The sequence below is a fragment of the Heterodontus francisci genome, chromosome 3, assembly GCF_036365525.1.
Source record: "Heterodontus francisci isolate sHetFra1 chromosome 3, sHetFra1.hap1, whole genome shotgun sequence".
NCBI lineage: Eukaryota > Metazoa > Chordata > Chondrichthyes > Heterodontiformes > Heterodontidae > Heterodontus > Heterodontus francisci.
The window spans coordinates 139,643,136-139,655,810 of record NC_090373.1 but is presented as its reverse complement, the minus strand read 5'-3'; the positions used below and the strand labels follow the sequence as shown (position 1 = coordinate 139,655,810).

Sequence of the window (12,675 nt, the reverse complement as noted above, 5' to 3'; positions counted from 1 at the left end):
CCCAAAATAAGACCTTAAATGCATATGGTTTACTTTACTAACATTTCTGTAGTCTTATGGACCTTACTATATTTGTTCTCTGTCCCTGGATGACTTACTGCAGTCATTAACTACCAGTACAAGGGATCACCAATCAGATACATGATTGAGTGTTCAAGGCTTGCATGGAGGATTGTTATAATAAAAACATTGTGAAAGCTTCCTGCATAACAGGCATTAGAATCATATAGTTGAGTGTGTGACTATGTTGCACCTATGGGATTCTGCCAGCCTAATGAATTGGACTACTTGCACTCTTTGATTTGCAGGTTCCATGGTGAAGCAAACAAATTGTGAAGCACATTGGAATTGAGCATCAGTGACTTGCTTTATGAGATCATGCTGCCAATGTGGTGCTGCATTTAAGGTCTCATTTTGGGTACCTAGATAAATCTGTTGGAAAGATCCACTTACAAAAATATCCAAAGCAGTGAACAATTTCACTGCTACAAACAACATGGTCCTCATGCAGCAGCTAGCAAAATTCCTCAACTGGCTCCAGGAGAAAGTGACATCTTCTGAGGAATTGATGGAAACAGAAATCTAAGTAAGACCCTTCAGGTTTGTAAACTCTGGAGTACATACCGACATATTCTAAACAAATGTTTTCTGTGATGCCTCACTCTAAGAGCCTCCAACCTGTCCTCTTCTATATGATCATCCTCCTCCTCCTCCTCCTCATAGCACAGGAGTAGAATTATTCCAATTGGGAAATCCATTTCCTCACTCTAGAAAGTTACTTTCTCAAGTACTCATTAAAACTGTCAGGATACATGCTCAGAGTTCCAGAGCACGAACCAACCAAAAACTGTTGCACAGTTAAAGTTTTTGCAAGCTTTAGTCAGAATATCCAAAATAACCTCCTCCATGTGACATCTGCCAAAGAGACCATCATATCACCTATCTTCATAGTGCCAGTTTTCTGGAGGTCAGGTGGTAGTTGGGGAAATGGCATGAGAATGTTGGCCACGCCCACCCGACCCAGGCAGGAGATAATAACAGGCTGGCGATTTTATTAAGGAAAAAATTTGTGGGGGTAGGGGGAGCAGGATTTTGGAGGAAGACCACACAGCCCAAAAATGGGCTACTTTAACAAAAGAATACAATTCTGATTAAACAACTCTACTGTATGCATAGTTTACAAACAATTCCATTCAAAGCATCAAGTGGGCACACAGCACATCAAGTCTGGAGTAAGTATAGTGGATCATAGTGTAGATTAGCATGTGAAGGACAACAATACAATTGTCACAATGACCCATTCTCAAATCCAAATGATGTTAAATTTAACATGCACATCCTGCCAAAAAGTGTTACTGCAGCAGAGGTACTGGCATGCATTTAAATTTTTATGGTGCAACAGCCCAGCATGGTTTTCAGTTTCTTATTTGAGGCTTTGCAGTCTGTCTATATTGCCATTTTAAATACAGCTTCATATTAGTTTGCAATAAGTCTGATATTAAATGGATGATCACCAATTAAACTAGTATCACTTACAACAATTGAAGTAAAATTATTAATCATAAAACTGTGAAGACCAATCCATAGTTCAACATAAATGCTTAATGCAGTTGTTCATTTAAGTGGAATATGTACTTAGGCAGGATTTCACTTACTCATCCCAAATTATAATGGCAGGGGACGCACATAAACAGGTAACTTATTATATTTTATAATCACATCTTGAAAGGGACCTCTAACATATTGTACATACATGATTTGACCAGACAGTTTAGTGCAGACAGACAAAGGTTGTTGATGCTTAGGTACATTTCAGTGCTGCTCCATGTATTACATAACCTTTTATTCCTACCCACAATCACAGATTAGAGGCAGAGAGATTTTTCTTGTAAACATAATTCTGGGTCAATTTCTGAAATACTGATATGTGAATGGAAAATTTTACATTCAGATGTTTTTTGGGGATATTTTGTAACAGAGGGAATGTTTCCCACACCTGTTAAATGGCCATGACAGCAAAAATTGGGCAATAAAACTAGTAAAAAACTGGGAGATAAACAGCAATTGCCAGTTTTGATGTTTTCTGTGCTATTCCCTTCTTTTTACTCTCTCAAAAATAAATAAAATTGGTAACTAATTCTGAACAAAGAATTGCTGTTGTTTGTTAAGGCCTCGTTAATGAGTTTTCCACAAGTACTTTACTTTTGTACTTTACTTTTTGTTTCTGAATTCAAAACTTAGCAGTTAATTACATTAAAAAGAACAGTTTGGTTCCACTGCCACAAATCTACAAATTATTTGTACAAATTCACTGTTCTGCTTAATTTCCTACAGCTTACTGTTTGCTGAAGCCGGACTAACAGTCTTGTCTATTATTTGACTAGTTAAGTGGCTTTTAAATTACATGAAAAACACAAAATGAACATTATTGCAGGTATGTCATGATTGGCCAGGTTTCTGCTACTGACACTAAAGTCATCCACTAGAATAATCTTACCCTGCAGCAAAATTAAACAATTAATATTTCTGATGCCAGAATTAAGATAACTAAAAAAGTGATGAAATTAACACACCTGTTTCTAAGAATGGAAAATACCCCCTCCATATGATCAAAAAACATTTACCTTAAGATCTCTTCATATGAAAATCATTTTAAACGGATTTGAAACTGAGTTCAGCAAGTCGCTTCTGGGAAAGGATGCTTTAAGGTTGTTTAATGTAATTTAACTTGCAACTATTGCAATTGATTTCAGCATAATTGAAGATAATTAATGCAATTAGATCTATATCAATGGTAGAATTCAATTCATACATGAAAAATGGTTAATGCAATTTTATATTTCATGCATGAATATATATTGCACGTACAGTTGGCTTTTGAGAAGGATCGAGAGTTTGGTTCTTAAGAATATTTAACTAATCATGACTTTTCGTCTGCCACAGAGACATGCTTATTAAGCAACTTTACCTGTATCAAAATATTAAGATTCTATAGTCGAAACTCATGCATATGGCTCCAATTTAATATATAATATAAAAAGTATAAACATATGCTTGTTCATATTTATCACAAACCATTAGTATGCAAAACAGACACATACATTTTAGGCAAAAGTTATCTTCAATCACTTGTCTTGTTTTCTCTTAATAAGATAACTATATTACCTTACTGAATAAATTCTATGTAGTTATCAATTGAATGCAATTAACTTAATATTAGAAATGGCAAAGGCTGTGATGTTACATAACAATGGTCTGAAGTCTCCTTTTGTTGCAATAAATTTACTAAATTAATCCACCCGGGGATGGTTTAGTCACTCATGGTGCACTGCTTTACAATTGACACAATAAATGCTATGGCTCACATTCTAAAGGTTAAAATGGAATAAAAATAACTACTTCTAACAGAAAATCTACAACACACAGCCCTTTAAAATTACTCTGCAACCTGTTTTCTATATCTGCATCTATTTTGAAATGCATTTATGTAACAAGAGAAGCATTGATATACAGCTGAGATCTGATAAATGAACTGGTTTGCTTGGATCAGGACTTCTGTAGACTGCTTCTACAAAAATAGTCAATCAGCAATATTAATACCTCAGCCCATTTAGTCAGCTGAATCTAAATTTAAACAGTTTATTATACTAAATTTGAGAAGCTAGTAGTACGTAAAAGCAAATTAGGAATATGCTGAACTGGCTATACTGAATATGCTTTGCAATGAATAAATAAACAATTCAGCAATACTTTCCACTCAAATCAGTTTCATTTATCTAATACTCAAATGTTAAGCTTGGATCATAATTTGAATGGATAATGATCTGTTATATTGCAATTCTATACTTGCATTGGTTATTTATCTGTAATCAATTGCACAGAATGACAATATTAACAATCAGTGCTTGAAATATATCCTATAGTATGCTGAAAATATGAAAAAATTATTTCAGTCACAAAATGCTTTTTAAGCAAAACCCAAGCAACTTGTGTGGTTTTCATAAATTTAGCCTAGAAAGTTCTTGCCAGTTGTTTTGTTTTATAAAAACAAAATCAAAATGTTACACAAACATTACAGAAATTTCATTCCACTTACGTCTTAACAAGACAAACTGGTCTCATTTGATTACAGATTTACAAGCATGCCATGCAAAGTTAACAGTTAACTTTAAAAAACTTAAAGTTTTTAATTAGATGATAAATTCCAGGACCCAGATTTGCTAATTGCATCTATAGCTTTAATACTTGATCTCAATAGTGGAGAATAGACTGAGTCAAAACTAAGAATTTGCTGATATCGGCATATCACTCCAAGAATTCTCTCGACAGAGTTCCCACACCCATTGTAATAATTTCCTTGCTTTAAAACTTTCCATCTGCAAACATTCTTTTGGTTGTTCAACTGAAATTCAGTGTTTAATCATTAGTTAAACAATGGACCAAGTTCTCAAATAATTAATGCCTCTGCCTTAGCAATTGCTAATCTTATTTATCATGATACTACTTACAGTATAGACATAAAAACATGGATATGCTCAATTACCTGGCGTTCTGAGGCTCTGTAACATCTGAATCTGGCTGTGTTTTCTTTACCTGCAAGAATAAATAGGTAACGATTATTTATCTCATGGAGTAACTACAGATTCCCTCAAATGCATATAGAACACTCAGATAGCTAATGAAAACAAATTACCCACAGAGAATATATGCTTTTTGAATAACTGTATTGCTCACCATGATCTCCTTGAAACACTTTCTCAAACCTTATAGCAGCAGTACATACTGCTGAACAGTACAATCCATTATTGTACATGAATAGTGGCCAAGCACACTTCTCCAGACTCATTAGAATGTGAAATGCATTTTTACATTGGTCAGCGATTGTTCTGCCTAGAAACAAAGGAGCCAAAGAACCAAGTTCCAACATTTAAAGTAGAAAATGATACTGTCTACAGCTCACTGGAGCATCAAGTTATGCCTTTCCTTCTGATCTGCTCTTGTCTGGCATTAAGTTATGTTGCTCAGTGAATTTATCCAAGCAGAAAGAAGGTACTACAGAATTTTATTCCTTTCTCACATACCAGCAGATCAGCTCTGTCCCTAAACCTTGTAGTTCCAGAATACATTCAAACTACAATTTTGTGAAGCTGTATGAAATTCTGACTTCTCAATTTGTTTGGTACAGCTTTCATTGAAAACAAATTACAGATCATTCCCATGCACATCTCTTCCTTCAATGTACAGCAGAGATAAGAATATTTTTCCATTTGCCTTTTTAAGAAATGGAACGAATCTTCATTTTAAAAGTGTCCTCACTTTTTTTACATTTCCAAGGACACCATCAGTGGTCATTCTTCATGTGAAATCCTATGCCATGAGTATTGGCAAGCTGGTTGATCATTGGACAGCATCATAGCTGACCACTATGCAGTTCCTCACCATGTGTCCACAAGGGTACTTTATAGTAGGGTATCGCTCCTCTGTTTTATTTGCCTCTTCTAGGAGATTTCATGGCTGCGGGGGAAGGGGGTGGGGGGGTTTGCTGGAGAAAGAAGGTGTCCAGTCTTGATGCCCATCATAGTCTGGTTAGAGCATTATGACTAAACACTTCCTAGTGTGGGGCAGGCTTGATTGACCAGTTAATCTTTTCCTGCCTATTAATTTTGTATGTCCATATGCCATGAAATCAGGATCAGGAGTGGGGAGCTTGGTTGACTTTCTTTTCTCTTCTGAAACCTGGGGAATTTTTTTTAACTGAAACTCTAAGATGAAACAGTCTCTTATCACCAATCAGTTCATGCCAATTCAGAAGAATTTTCTTCAGAACAAAACTGGTTTGTGTTGACGAAAAAGTTAACCATTTAAAGTTATAAATTGAAAACAAACCCGAGTGTCCAAATTTACTACATATAGGCACATGATTATAAAAAATACACAGGGCAAATTTGTCAAAATCGGCTTAGCTGTGAAGTAATTTAACAGACTAACAGAAACACATTCACTGCATTTCATGCATAATACAACTGAATTGGAATTGCACTGATCTATTCTGGACAAATTCAAGTAAGTATGAATATAAATGTGAGACGCATAATTTTTTTCCAGTTGGATGGTGCGTGTATGCTGAGCTCAAGAACATTTTAAAAGCCATAACATATTTATAAAAAGCTATTCATTAATCATAAATAAAACATCAGTTGTAATATCTGCAATATATTTTTAATACAAAACTGAATATTCAGAACAAAATATCTTTGAAATGACATGAAAATAAATGTCCATCAGTTAGGCATATTTTTATGTGGCATTTGCCAAGATTCTGTGCTATTCAGGCGAATAATACTGTACTTGGTAATGTCTGGCAAGCATTTCAGCCTCATGTGTATAATTTGATGTATGAGGGAACTACTGTAAACATAGAACAGTACACATAGAAAAGTGCTATAAAGACTTTGACTCTTTTATAATTGAAGAGCAAAAGTCACAAAAACACCATTAATCCAGAAAATATCACAGAGTAAATAAAATGTTTCAAAAAAGTCTTAGAAAAATGTAATGCAATATTCTGCTACATATCAAATCCATTTTGTGTATTATGAAAGGTTATACTTTTCATCATGTCTAGGGATAAACTTATAAACAAGAACACAGCACTACTTTAGTGCAAGCAGAAATAGCAAGTTAATATTAACTTTACACTTTAAATTAGTGTAGCAATACTGCAAGAAGTAACAATTATACTTTGGTCAGGACTTTGTAGTTTATTGTTCAGAATGAATGGATATGCTGTATTTCTGATTAGGGAGCGTTGAGTTTGAATTCTGGCATTGACTGCTATTTGTACCTTTTTTGGTTCCCTTGTGATCAGGCATCCCCTATACTAGTCTCAGTTAGGCTGTCTGTGGGAGGAAAGCAAACAATTGGGAGTTGGGAAGAGGGGAAGGGAGTGAAAAAGAAGTAACATTTTCCTGCACCATTCAAGTGTGCACACTAGCAGGATCTGGAGGGGTCTACAGGCTGTACTATTAGGTGGATGGAATGGATGTGAGGGTCAACTGGAACTTTTCAACTTTTCTTAAATTTAGCTTTATAGTATCCTATTTCATAAATTACAAAAATGAATCTAGATTTTGAAAGGTCTGGCAATGACAAAAAAATTCTATGCAGAGGGATAATATCAAAGTATAGTCTGTAACTAAAGCTAATAATAGGACATGGTAATTGCCTTGCCTGAAATGGTGGCAGAAGCAGATTCAATAGTAACTTTCAAAAGGAGCTCTACTTGGAGCCGGCACAGGCTGTATGATTCTATAAAATTAATGTATGCCTTTTTAAAAAATGATTTAGACCCTAAAATCAGATTAAACACAAATAGTCCTGCCATATAGACAGCTGCTTTGTTCAAAATATTAGTAATTTTCACCTTAGAACACCCCGCCGCACAGTTCTGTCCCTTTCTCTAGTGTTAATTGTTTCTCGAACCTTTACATCAAGCACCACTCACGAAACAAAGCCTCCACCAATATTAATCTTGAACCAGTAACAAGTTCATGGGATGACTTGCTCTCACTTTTCCTGCATCTCACCCGTTAGCTTCTGCCCATCTGCCAACAGTTTGGCTTAGAACAAAAAAGGATTATAGCCTGAACATTCAGCGGCACAGTGGGTTGGTACTGTAACATATTACGCCACTCCTCTGCACTAAATTAAATATGATGTAATCATTTGGGGAATGTGTACATGGGAATTTGTTGCACGTTGGAAACTACAGGTTTTCCCCTAAGAAACAGATGGGTATGTTTCTCGTACTGAGAATGAAAAGACAGATACCTTAAAGCACTTTTAAATTATGTAACATCCGAATATAAACTGCATACAGGTCTAATCTACACTCCTGGTTAAAGAATTTAATTAGTAAGAAAGAAGGAACTTACTAGTTCCTAAGCATGTCCTCAGGATTTCTCAAAGCAATTTACAAGCTATTAATTACGCTTTGAAGTGGAATCCCTTTTGTTACATAGGCAAATACTGCAAGTCAATTTGCATCTGACCAGACTTGACAACAAACAAATGAGATGAAAAGCCAGATAATTTTTATGGTGTTCTTTGTGGTATAAATGTTGGGAGAAACATTTGAAACATATAAGATCCTGAGGGATCTTGACAGGGTGGATGTGGAAAGGATGTTTCCTCTTGTGGGAGAATCTAGAACTAGGGGTCACTGTTTAAAAATAAGGGGTCACCCATTTAAGACAGAGATGAGGAAAATTTTTTTCTCTCAGAGAGTTGTGAGTCTTTGGAATTCTCTTCCTCAAAAGGCGGTGGAAGCAGAGTCTGAATATTTTTAAGACAGAGGTAGATAGATTCTTGATAAGCAAGGGGGTGGAAGGTTATCGGGGGTAGGTGAAAATGTGGAGTAATTAGTTCAAGCCATAAACTTATTGAATGGCGGAGCAGGCTCGAAGGGCCGAGTGGCTTACTCCTGCTCCTAATTCGTATGTTCGTATGAGAATTCCCTATTCCAATCTGGATTGAGCAGTGAGGGACCTTTTATATGAACACAAATGGGTCTCAGTCATCTGAAAGATGTAGTTCTGACAAAGCAGCACTCATTCGGTATAGTATCAAAGTATCAGTCTGAATTATCTGATCAAGTCTTAGAGTGCAGTTTGATCCACAATCTACTGATTCAGAAGAGAAAATGCCAGTAACTAAGTCAAGCTGACACGAAGCACCTATCATAGGTAGATTTTTACCTTCACTGCAAGGGTGCAAAGTGTTGCCTGGACAGAGCACTCAGAGGAAATAATCGAAGCAACACTGGGCAGGCTATTTAGCTCTCTGCGCTCTACCTGGGAGATATTTATCACCCGAATGGTAAAGGTAAAAACCGAGCCCATAATATTGGATTAATAATGCTCTGCCTCAAGGCTACAGTTAGATGCTCCTGATTGGATTGTTGAAAGCAAAGAAAGTAATTCTTATCCATTGGCAAGATATTTGTATGACTGATATTGAAACACATTAATATACTATTTGACGTATTCAGTTCATTGACTGTTGCACAGAGTTAAAGGAAAAGGAGGAGGTATTCCTGACTCTGGTCATTATAAGCATTGCCTTTTGGCCTTCACATGCTAATTGGAGAGAGATAGCCTAAAGAGATCACTGAACACTTTGTGGAAAATCATACTGAATTAAATCCACAGTATTAATGTCCTGGTTGCTTGGCTTCAGGGTTGAGTGAGCTGGGGTTAATCCAGTTGTGTGTTGGATCACCTAATCTGGTTTCTGGAATTCACAATACTTGAACTGGTTTTCATAATTCACAATGGTCTTAAGAGTATTGACTGAACCTGAGTATATGGGATGACCAGAATTAAGTAATGACACCAACACAATTAAATAATTATTGATAGTACTCTTAAAAAAGGCAATTATTACTAAATTGACACTAAGCTATTACAGAGAAAAGCACAGGAACTTCACTGCAAATTGTTTCTCAGATCGCCCAACCTTGATTCACTGGATCCTCTCAAGTCTGCTTGCTATAATGTGATCGGGTCATGTCATCAGTCACATGGGACCTGGATGACAGAGGAAATTTGACAGTGGGCTGTCCAACTTCCTGGAGAGGAAAGGAACTCCCTCGATTCTCACATTGCACTATTGCGAAATCTTACATTTTCATTCCCTTTTCTTGTTCAATATTGTCTAAAACATCAACACAATTCAAATCCAGTACTATAAGACTGATTTTCTTAAAGGATGGAGAATGTGACCATGGTTTCCAAATAAGTGGGTGAGGGTCCCACTGGAAGACTGCATTTTGAAAATTGGTTCTAATGCAATACCTTACAAACACTGGATGAAAGAGTGGTAATTTTGTACTAGTACAGCCATCTATGTTAATCCAAAATGCAATCTTGGTGAGGGGCAGTAGAGGCTTTTTCTTTATTTTTTAAATTTTATTTAGAGATACAGCACTGAAACAGGCCCTTCGGCCCACCGAGTCTGTGCCGACCAACAACCACCCATTTATACTAACCCTACAGTAATCCCATATTCCCGACCACCTACCTACACTAGGGGTAATTTACAATGGCTAATTTACCTATCACCTGCAAGTCTTTGGCTGTGGGAGAAAACCGGAGCACAAGGCGAAAACCCAGGGAGAACTTGCAAACTCCACACAGGCAGTACCCAGAATCGAACCCTGGTCCCTGAAGCTGTAAGGCTGCGGTGCTAACCACTGCACCACTGTGCCGCCCAAAAATTCAAGACTGTTTTACCAGCAAAGCCCAACAACTACAGGCCAGTCAGTTTAACTTCAGCAGTGGGGAAAATTCTATAAAGAATAATTCGGGAGAAAATTAATCGTTAAAATCAATAGTTAAAGATAGCCAATGTGGATTTTTAAAGGGAAAATCATGTTTAACTAACACGCTAGAGATTTTTGAAGAGGTAACAGAGAGGATTGATGAGGGCAATGCTGTTGATGTGGTGTACATGGGCTTCCAAAAGGCATCTGATACAGTGCCACACAACAGACTTGTGAGCAAAGTTATAGCTCATGGAATAAAAGGGACGGTAGCAACACGGATATGAAATTGGCTGAGTTTTTTTTATTCATTCATGGGATGTGGGCGTTGCTGGCTAGGACAGCATTTATTGCCCATCCTTAATTGCCCTTTAGAAGATGGTGGTGAGATGCCTTCTTGAACCGCTGGAGTCCATGTGGGGTAGGTACACCCACAGTGCAGTTAGGAAGGGAGTTCCAGGATTTTGACCCAGCGACAGTGAAGAAACAGCGATATAGTTCCAAGTCAGGATGGTGTGTGACTTCGAGGGGAACTTGCAGGTGGTGATGTTCCCATGCATTTGCTGCCCTCGTCTTTCTAGGTGGTAGAGGTCGTGGGTTTGGAAGGTGCTGTCTAAGGAGCCTTGGTGCATTGCTACAGTGTATCGTTTAGATGGTACACACTACTGCCACTGTGCGTCAGTGGTGGAGGGAGTGAATGTTTGAGGATGGGGTGCCAATCAAGCGGGCTGCTTTGTCCTGGATAGTGTCGAGCTTCTTGAGTGTTGTTGGAGCTGCGCCTAGCCAGGCAAGTATTCCATCACACTCCTGACTTGTGCCTTGTAGATGGTGGACAGACTTTGGGGAGTCAGGAGGTGAGTTACTCGCCTCAGGATTCATCCTAGCCTCTAACCTGCTCATGTAGCCACGGTATTTATGTGGCTACTCCAGTTCAGTTTCTGGTCAAAGGGAGCACCTAGGATGTTGATAGTGGGGGATTCAGAGATCGTAATGCCATTGAATGTCAAGGGTGTGATGGTTAGATTCTCTCTTGTTTAAGATAGTCATTGCCTGGCACTTGTGTGAACAAAGAACAAAGTACAAAGAACAAAGAACAGTACAGCACAGGAACAGGCCATTCGGCCCTCCAAGCTTGCGCCGATCTTGATGCCTGTCTAAACTAAAACCTTCTGCACTTCCAGGGACCGTATCCCTCTATTCCCATCCTATTCATGTATTTGTCAAGATGCCTCTTAAACGTTGCTATTGTACCTGCTTCCACCACCTCCCCCGGCAGCAAGTTCCAGGCACTCACCACATCTGTGTAAAGAACTTGCCTCGCACATCCCCTCGAAACTATGCCCCTCGCACCTTAAACCTATGTCCCTAGTAACTGATTCTTCCACCCTGGGAAAAAGCTTCTGACTATCCACTCTGTCCATGACATTCATAACTTTGTAAACCTCAATCATATCGCCCCTCCACCTCCATCGTTCCAGTGAAAACAATCTGAGTTTATCCAACCTCTCCTCATAGCTAATGCCCTTCAGACCAGGCAACATCCTGGTAAACCTCTTCTGTACCCTCTCCAAAGCCTCCACGTCCTTCTGGTAGTGTGGTGACCAGAATTGTACGCAATATTCTAAGTGTGGCCTAACTAAGGTTCTGTACAGCTGCAGCATGACTTGCCAATTTTTATACTCTATGCCCTGACTGATGAAGGCAAGCATGCCGTATGCCTTCTTGACTACCTTATCCACCTGCGTTGCCACTTTCAGTGACCTGTGGACCTGTACACCCAGCTCTCTCTGCCTGTCAATACTCCTAAGCGTTCTGCCATTTACTGTATACTTCCCACCTGTATTAGATCTTCCAAAATGCAACACCTCACATTTGTCCGGATTAAACTCCATCTGCCATTTCTCCACCCAAGTCTTCAACTGATCGACATCCTGCTGTATCCTCTGACAATCCTGATCACTATCCGCTACTCCACCAACCTTTGTGTCGTCCGCAAACTTACAAATCAGACCAGCTACATTTTCCTCCAAATCATTTATACATACTACAAACAGCAAAGGTCCCAGCACTGATCATAAGATCATGAGAACTAGGAGCAGGAGTCGGCCGTCCGGCCCCTCGAGCCTGCTCCGCCATTCAATAAGATCATGGCTGATCTTTTCGTGGACTCAGATCCACTTACCCGCGCTCTCACCGTATCCCTTAATTCCTTTATTGTTCAAAAAGATATCTACCTTAGCTCTAAAAACGTTTACTGAAGAAGCGTCAACTACTTCACTGGGCAAGGAATTCCACAGATTAACAACCCTCTGGGTGAAGAAGTTCCTTCTTAATTCAGTCCTAAATCTGCTCCC

General features: G+C 38.3%; 1 protein-coding gene across 16 annotated transcripts in view; it reads right to left on the bottom strand.

Moving 5' to 3' along the window:
• eya4 (EYA transcriptional coactivator and phosphatase 4) overlaps window positions 1–12,675 on the bottom strand; it is a 549,227-nt gene that overhangs the window by 228,934 nt on the left and 307,618 nt on the right. For 14 of the 16 annotated variants that reach the window (XM_068026406.1, XM_068026407.1, XM_068026412.1 and 11 more), the window contains exon 2: window positions 4,544–4,593. In XM_068026406.1, coding sequence (XP_067882507.1) covers window positions 4,544–4,593 — 50 coding nt within the window. Of the gene's footprint in view, window positions 1–4,543; window positions 4,594–4,734; window positions 4,906–12,675 lie in introns of those variants that run through there. The other 2 variants (XM_068026413.1, XM_068026434.1) reach the window with 2 other exon arrangements.